This window comes from Haliaeetus leucocephalus, unplaced genomic scaffold (assembly GCF_000737465.1).
Source record: "Haliaeetus leucocephalus isolate CR32 unplaced genomic scaffold, Haliaeetus_leucocephalus-4.0 Scaffold373, whole genome shotgun sequence".
Taxonomy (NCBI): Eukaryota; Metazoa; Chordata; class Aves; order Accipitriformes; family Accipitridae; genus Haliaeetus; species Haliaeetus leucocephalus.
The window spans coordinates 5434406-5443192 of NW_010972809.1; the positions used below are offsets into that span (position 1 = coordinate 5434406).

The 8787-nt window shown below is 42.0% G+C and overlaps 1 protein-coding gene across 1 annotated transcript in view; it reads left to right on the forward strand.

The window, feature by feature from the left end:
- The first annotated feature begins 4867 nt into the window (after window positions 1-4867).
- The window catches only part of OFCC1 (orofacial cleft 1 candidate 1), a 122420-nt gene continuing 118500 nt past the window's right edge, over window positions 4868-8787 (forward strand). Inside the window, exon 1 of the mRNA XM_010573312.1 lies at window positions 4868-4879. Within this exon, the coding sequence (XP_010571614.1) occupies window positions 4868-4879 (12 nt within the window). The remainder of the gene's footprint in view (window positions 4880-8787) is intronic.

Sequence of the window (8787 nt, forward strand, 5' to 3'; positions counted from 1 at the left end):
ACATGCTGCTGTAATGTGGAGGCTATGTTATTCAAGAATTACAAGTCACAAAAGCTTTTTGCAATGAAAAGGACCCCCCCCTTTTTTTTTTTTTTCTTTTTTTCTGGATAAGGACTGGGATGTGGATGGGAAGGGAGAAGTAAGGATAGTGACAGTGCTGAGGTGCCTGGTGCTATGGTGTTGCATCCAGAAGGGTCAACAGAAATCCACCATAGCTGGTAGAGTCATGGAGGTAATGCAGAGTATTATTGTGACTGTTTTACAAATGAAAAACTGGAGGAAAAAGAAATTTAGGCTTGACTGACCATAAAGAACGTGATTTCCTTACTGTGCTCAGTCCCCCACTCCTGCTGCTTGCTACCATCTTGATCTGAGTGGTTTCTAAGCCCTGTGGTGGGCAACTGTATCAAAGAAAAGCCTGGATAGCAAAACTGGGAGCTTGTCATCCCAGTCAGGAAAGCCTTTTGTCCAGGCTGGGGCTGGCTTTGCTCTTCCCCCAGTACTGTCAGGTGATGGCCACTACAAATTTCAGCACTCTCAAACACGGGCCCTGGGACTTCATCAGGAGGTGATTGTCCATAAACCAGGCTCTGAAGCAGGGTGATGACTGTTTGTGTATGGCACTTTCCATTTGGTGGGAAATGGGAATATTGGAATGGTGGCAGAGAAACTAAAATTTGGTATTTGCCACTTCCACAGGAATTGCTGGCATGATGTAGTGTACTGGTTTTGGCTGAGATAGAATTAATTTTCTTCATAGTAACTTGTATGGGGCTGTGTTTTCAAGTTGTGATAGAAGTGTTGATAACACAGGGATGTTTTTGTTATTGCTGAGCAGTGCTTACACAGAGCCAAGGCCTTTGCTGCTTCTCACCCCACCAGTGAGCAGGTTGGGGGGGCACAAGAAGTTGGGAGGGGACACAGCCGGGACAGCTGACCCAAACTGACCCAGGGGGTATCCCAGACCATATAACATCATGCTCAGTGATAAAACTGGGGGTGAGGGGTGTGGGTGAAGGTTGACTGGGGCTGCTGTTGCTTGGGGACTGGCTGGGCATCAGTTGGTTATTGGTGAGCAATTTTTCTTTTGCATCACCTGTTTTTCTTGGTGTCATTCTCCCCTCCCCTCCCCTTGTTGTTTTTTTTCCTCCTTTTAAAAAAAAATTATTAAACTGTCTTTATCTCAACCCAAGAGTTTTTGCACTTTTACTCTTCTGATTCTCTCCCCCGTTCCACTGGAGGGGGGAGGTGAGTGAGTGGCTGAATGATGCTTAGCTACCTACTGAGGTTTATCAATAGAAAAATCATTTATCTATCTACTTTTTCAAGCACACAGAAGGAGGCTAGGAACATTGCAACCTCTCAAGCAAAGTAATTGAATGTGAGCTTAATTTTAAGTGTGTTAATGGTCTTTATAAAAGCATATTTGCAGTAAACGCCTTACTTTTTAAATTAAAAAAAGAAAAAAGAGAAAGGATAGGAAGGATCTGAGATTACTTTGAAGGACCTGTTCCCAAAATTGGTGATTAAAGAAGGATAAGCACAGTGCTTGTGGCTTCAAAGGTCAGTCCTGCTGAATTTAAGTGACTGATGGATTCTCTTCACCAGAGGTGCAATTTTCCCCTGAAGAAATACTTCTTAAAGACCAATGCTGGCTAGCTGGTATTTATGAGAGAGTCCAAAGGGAATTACAAGTAGGTTGTTAGGGTTATCGTTTACTCAGTGGTTTCTGCCGATATTGTAGCACAGAGATCCCACAGCACTTCTTCTTAGCATGTGATAAATTGTGTACCAGGTGAAGGTGAGAAAGGAGGAAGGGCAGCCACTGTGATGACAGACTGTTGCTTTGCTACTCCTACTATGAACCTGCTATTTCTCCGCCAGCAATAAGCAGCACCTTAGCTGTGCCCAGCATTGCTCTCCTTGGCCCGTGATAACGTGCCTATGCATTTGGGAGTGCTTTAAGGAGATGCTGGGTACACGGCTACAAACAGGACGGTTTTTCTTCTGCATGCCAGCATGGCAGGTACAGTATATTTTATGGCTACTTTTGCAAGATCCTTATTGTATGCCAGCTCTTAATGCAGCCCAAGTGATTTCCAGTAGCTGATACAGCATAAAATATCAACTAGTGGGAGAAGGATGTACCTCAGCCTGCTCCAGTGTAAAGGTGTGTTGTTTTGATCTCTTCCAGATCTGTGACTGGTGACAGGACCCCATCAACACAGTTGTGATGCTATAAGAGTTATGTTTGTTGCATCTCTCTGTATTTAATTCCTCTATCTTTGGACTAAAATTAGATTATTTTCATTACAGAAAGCTATTCAGATATCTTGCATATTTAATGTAGCTTCCTTGGTTATTTCTCTTGTGGGAAAAAAGCATAATTGGTGGAAAAATGAAAAAAAAAAAAAAAGTGAGAGTATCCAGTTTAAGAATTTCTAAGTGGTTGTTTTGCTTTGTCACTTTACTACAAAGGTACTTAAAAATAACTAAATTCCCCCCCTCAATCATGCAAAACATTACATCAGCTGGGTATGAAATAAAATACCTGGTGGGATGTGAAATAGGTTTTATGTTGTTTTTTGATTGACGGAAAAATCATGCACTTTGTTTTTGCTGTACTCTTTCAGGACTGCAAGCCAGTTGAATGCTAATGATTCAGCTGTTATCCAGCTAAACAAAATAGGCTGATGAGGTTAAGTAAGGCCACAGTCAACATCAGTTAATGCCGTGTTGACTGTGTTGCCTGATTGGTATGAAAAAGGGAAAAGGAAAAGCAATGTCTAGCACCTTCATTTAAAAAAAACACCAAAGTGTTCCCCACTGAAACAAACAAGCAAAAAAATTCCCCAGAAAACCCAAATAAAAGGAAGTTCCTGAACTCTAAGAAAATCACTGTTAAAGCGCTAATGTTATTAATGTCTCCTCTGAACTCATTGTTTATATATCTTTGCCTTTGCTTTCCTAATTTGGTCTATCACATTCTTTAAGATGAGACTCCAAGTCTTCCCATTAATGTTTGGCCTCCTGAGGCTATTGTGGCTTTGAAAGTCCTTGTTGATGCATCTTTGGCTCCTCTTCAATGAGCAGATGTTGACCATGGATGAAAATGTTGAATTTACAGCTTACATCTTTAACAGTTCTTTCTGTTGGCAGCTGCTTGCGACTCTACTTTGAAAAGGAAAGGAGCCATTCCAAGCTTTTAGTGCCTTTGGTTCATACAGGTTCTTCTTTTCTGCTGCTTCGACTTGAGTCATAACAAGCAATGTGCCATGCCATCGGGCTCAAAACTAGCTACCTGTTGCACTCAGTGGATGTGCAATCAAATGAGAGCAGCAGCTGGAAAAGTGATGCAGATACTACCTTGGCCTGAAAGCCCAACCCAGATTTTGGAAATGGGACTCTGGGGTGGTTTTCTGAGACATACAATTATTAGATACGTGACCTGAGCCTACCTGTGCGATCTCGGCAGGGGTTTATTTTCAATATCGCAGAGTGCTATGGAGCAGAGGAGTTTGGGCACGGTTTCTACGACAGCCATGGACTACGTTGCAAGGGCTGCTTGGGCAGGGCTGGCCGCAGGAGGAGTGGGAGCTGCCGGAATCACAGTCCCAGCATTGCTGCAATGGCCTTGGCACCCTAAGGAGGGCACCGACATCGAGGAGCGATGGCAAAGGTCAGCAGACTCTCAGCGTCAGCAAAGCCTGGGCAAAAGCTCAGCCCTTCATTCATTACTGAGCAACCAGAGTGACAATGCAGCCTTTTTCGGAGGAGAATTTGTGGCCCCGTCCACTGTCCATTGTATTGACTTCAATGAAACTTAAGCACGTACTTAGAATTAAGCACTTCTTTGCCTGGTGCCCTCAGGAGAGAGAGTTTCCTCAACTGGGGCCAAACATGTACTTTGTACGGGGCATCTTCTGACCCAGAAGGTCAATGAAAGCTTCTGAGGGACTCTGAGGGGATATTTTTAATTGTCCAAAGTCTTGTTTTGTTTTCAGGCTCTGCAAAATAATCTGAATGTGTGTTTGTATAAATGCATGAGGGAAAAGCTGGCAAAGGAAGAAGCTTGCTATTCATTGTAGTTCAGGTCCTGCGACTGTGGAGTCAGACTGAGTTTTGCCATTGATTTCAGTGAGTGAGAGGGCAACCCGTCTAGCCGTTTTGAATGAATAATTTTTTTTTCCCACATAGGGACAAAAGTAGCTGGTATAAAATCGAGGCATTTTTGCTGATGTGATGTATAACTTGTAAAGTTATCGTATGTTTGCTTAATGGTTATAACCTGGTGGTAGAGGATAATTTCCATCCTTCTAATGGAAATCCCAGCACAGAGAGAGACACACAAGCGGGACCCACCTAAATGCCAGATCACGGAAGCATTCCTTGGTCTGGCAGCTTTGATATTGTAATCTTCAGGTTAGGCGTATTCCACAGCAGGCTCCACATCATTTTAGTAGTTACTGTCTAGGGGTAGGACTTATCTACTTCTGGGCAACTTCCGCTCAAACCCACATCTTTGTCGGTGTTACTTAATCTGAGCTTAAACTATGTTTTTCTTGTTTATCTTTGTTAGGTGGTTTTTTTAATATGTGATCTGGTGCAAAGCTGTTTTCGAAAAGATGAAGTGAAGGAACAGCACTGTATCCTCCCTTTGCTCTTTGGCAAGGCAGGAGCAGAGACTGCAGCAGGACACCCCCCCTGCCCCATCCAGGCAGGTTTCTAGGCTGATGCTCTGCAAGTCTGTGTGTTAAACCTAAGGGTATTAATGACTGTGTGCAGACTGAAAATTCAGATATGCTTCCTCTCCTTTGTTGCAGGAGGAAGTGGTTTTTGCTGCAGGTCTGAGAAAGGGCAGGCTGGCATGGAGAAAGAGGTAAGTGAAGAAAAAACCACGCTTCAAAACAGAAAAATTAAAGGGGCTATTCCTAGCATTGCTATTTCATAATATTATTTGTAGTGTGATGAGAGGGAAGTCAGCAGACGCATAGGCTCCTTTATATCATTGACAAGTCAAGGGGATGATTAACGAGAGTACCAGACAATGTAATGGTAGGAGAAGGCCCACAGAAGTTAAACAAAAGTGCCTTCAGAATTTAGAGAATTCCCATGATCCATAGTAGGACCTCATTGTGCTTGTCTACTGTTTCTATTTTTGATTAGATTTATAAACACAGCACCACATATTTTCATGTGGCTCATAGCCCCAGGGCAGAGCGAGATTGACTGCACTGAAACTGTGAGGCTTGTGAATTTCGGGCAAGGGATGGAGTGAAATAAGTAGTGTAATTGTTTTTGTGGAGTGACCGTGGGACCTCCTCTGTTCTGAATTACACATGGTTCAACCCTTTGACCTAACCAACCTCGGCAATGCCTGGTAGATCTCCTAAAGCTGTGCTGAAAGGTCCTATCAGTGACATGTTGGAACATTATCTGTCATGTGAGATGTGTGCCAACAACCATATTAAACTACATTAATTACTAGCGAGGCCATGTTTGTGACAATCTCAACTTCATTTAACCCATCATCATGTTAGTTATTGTTTAAACAGGAAGTACAAATGGGGACAATTTATGAAATCAAAATGCAGCACCAATATTTTCTTTAATAAATTGTATGTTTTACTTTATTTCCCTTCTGTTTTTTTCCCCCAGCATTCATGTTCTTGTTATCATCTCTGTAGCTTGAGTTTTTTGAGGGCTTTTCTAATTTTAAGAGCAAGCAAGAAAAAGACTACTTCTTAGTAACTAAACTAATATGCTAGTGAAATTTTTGTTTCTTTCAATGCAATTGTAAGTGATACCACAGTTGACTGAAAGCACCATGCTTGTTTTCTAGCAAGAAGCAAACATGTTAAGGTAGTTTATGTAATCCTGGAAGATCATACGTGGGTTATTTGCTTGATGTACACCTTCAATGCTTTACACTCCAACTAGTACATCTCTGCATGGCCATGCTTGCACACCTCTGGATCAGGAATGAAGCATGCATTTCTCTTTAATTCTCAAAGAACTATTTTCTCACAGGCCTGACCCTGTAGGTAGCAAAGCATACTGTGAGTTCTCAAAAGGTAGCCCAGTACGTAGAAATTCAGAAGCATTCTTTGCATGTGGTTGTTTTCTGAAACAATTCTGAACTTTACAGGGGAAGAGGCAAAACCTCTCCTGCGTGCTCCTGCATGGGCAGCGTACAGGTTCGATTGTGCCTGGCTGTGCCCAGTATTATATTAGACTAGACACATGGGATTACATCTTCCACCTACACGCTGAGTTGCTCTTTTTTGACAAGGCTTCTCCTTTAGCGTCGTTCTCTAGCTAGACTAGGCTTAAATGAAGTGGGTATTTGTTTATTTATTTTTTAATTGCTGCGGAGTCAGCTAAAAAATATGTTTGACCCTACTAAGTGTCATTCTCATTAGCAATGAAGAGTTTGCTCTCTGCAAAATCTAACATGGAGTGCTTAAAGCAGACAGGTGCAAATTACAAGCTGTTTCTCTTTGGCTGCCATCCCTTAAATAGGCAAAGTAATAGGCTAGGAGAAGGGAAAAGGTTCCAGCTCCAGCTGCATAAAGGAAAGCCTTAACAGGGACTTAGCAGCTGGTTGCAAGAATTAAATGCTGTAAATACCAACTAATGCATTTGTGTGTGCGCGTTCACAGAGGAATATGTTTTTAGTAAGGCTCCATCCCTTTTTATGCAAGAGGATCATTCTTCGAAAACTGTGCTCTGCTTTATGTTGAAAGGCTAATGCTCTCACTGAAGTGAATGAGAACAGAAGCCAACATACCTGTTCCTGTTTACCATCATTACACTCCTCAGAGCATTTCAGGCATTATTAGGTTCTTGGAGCCCTACCAGATTGACAATATTTCCAGCTACTTCTCTTTTGGCTGTGTTCAAACAAGGGCCCAAAGGAAAAAAAAAAATCAACAAAACCCAAAAAAACAAAACAACCAACCCACAAACAAAACCATAGATGAATCTGCTGAGCTAGTTTGCTGATGTTAGAAACAGTTGTTCATATTAGGAACACCTAATTTAATTTCATGAAAGAGACATAACATGCCAGTATGTGTATGAATCTAAGGTATGCATTTCCTAAAAGGAACTAAAACTCTGTCATTCCAAAGTTGCTCTTCTTTTTGACTTCCAGCTTGCATGGGGACTGCTGTCTGGAAGCAGTAACTTTAACTTTAACTCTAAGGCTGCTGATGAGGTCTGTCTGTGATCTTCGTAAGCAGATGAGGGTAGGGAGACAGCTCAGAGCAGAGCTTGTTTACAGCAGGACAGAAGAAAACAGCTAGACATAAATGAGGGCTGACGGTTTCATGAAGCACAATTGGTTGATCACAGATTCAATATGACTGCCCTGAACTGAGCGATGATCCGTACAGTATGCAAAATTCACTTTCTTGCTGGTCTGTGCCCACCAGCCTTCCAGCAGCTTTCCCAGAGCCCCTCAGCCACAGCTTTGAGTGGAACCAGAGCTGAACGCAGCATTGTTGTACCCAATTCCTTTTGACAACAATCACATTCTTTTAAAAACTTCATAGGTTTTAGTTGTCACTGGTTATAAATGAGGGTTTTTTCCCTCGCCGTTGCTGCTGCCGCCACTGTTGTTGCAGCGGTTGCTGTTCTCCCGCAGACCCGAGTACGGTGGGTTCTGGTACTCCCGGTTTTCCTTTGTTTCGCTTGGTATCGGAAAGCAGGCGGTGCGTTTTAATGACGACGGCATGCAAAAAGGCATTTAAAGGTTTAGGTCCCTTTTTGAATGACATGGTGATTAGTCTGTGCTGTGCTCAGACACTTCTAACTCCCCTCGTCTTTGCTGTAATGCAGCATACTCAAGGTAAAAAGGCATTTTTTTAGAAAAAAAAAAAAAAGTTAAAAGTCAAGACTTTTTGTTTTTCACCGACTGTGGTGGAGCTTTGCCATAGGATGAATTGCTATCAGCAGCAGCATCACCCTTTAAACTTGACTTTGCAAGCAAAGGACATCCCTTTTTTATGTACTGGTTGTGGATGGACAGGTCTGATGTGTATTGTTTGTGGATGCAAGTTGGACCGGACCACCTCCATCGCAGGTGTAAACCAGCACAGACTTTGTATCACTGTAACTTTGTTTTTTTGTAGGAATGCTTCATGTTTATTTTTGGATAATGTTCTATAATTAGAATGGTGGTTTTCTGTATGGGTGTGCGTTCATGTGCATTCATCTAAGTATGTTCACACAACCGGACTTTGCCTGCAAATATGGCAAGTGGTCACTGAAAGAGTTTTATTTAATTTGCTATTGGAAACCTAAGTTTTGCAGGTACACGTGAACAGATTAAAGAACAATTGCTTTAGACATAAATTTGCATAAATACATAAATTAACTAGTAGTGACTAATGAAAAAACGAATATAAAATGCCACTGGATAATTTCCTGCTTATTCTCTGATGAGAAGGCAAAGTATCAAAAGGGTAGGGGGGCTGGGGAAGGAAACCTAAAATGAAGGGGGGGGAAGTGTAATTTACGCTACTTAAAAGTGCTCATGTGTAAAAGAGAGAAGGATAAGGAAATTGGCTGGAGATAGGTATGGAAGGGAAATGTCTTCTAATTTCCTCTGAAGCACAAAGTGACAAGAACATGTGTTGATTACACAAAGGCCACCAACCACCCAAATACTCCGTTATTCAGTTATGTTGAGAAGTAACCCTGGAAGAATTCCTCTCTGCTGTTGAAAATCAGGTGTTGCTTTCATTCTAAAAATATGAACTCATGAAAAGCACCTTTTCAAAA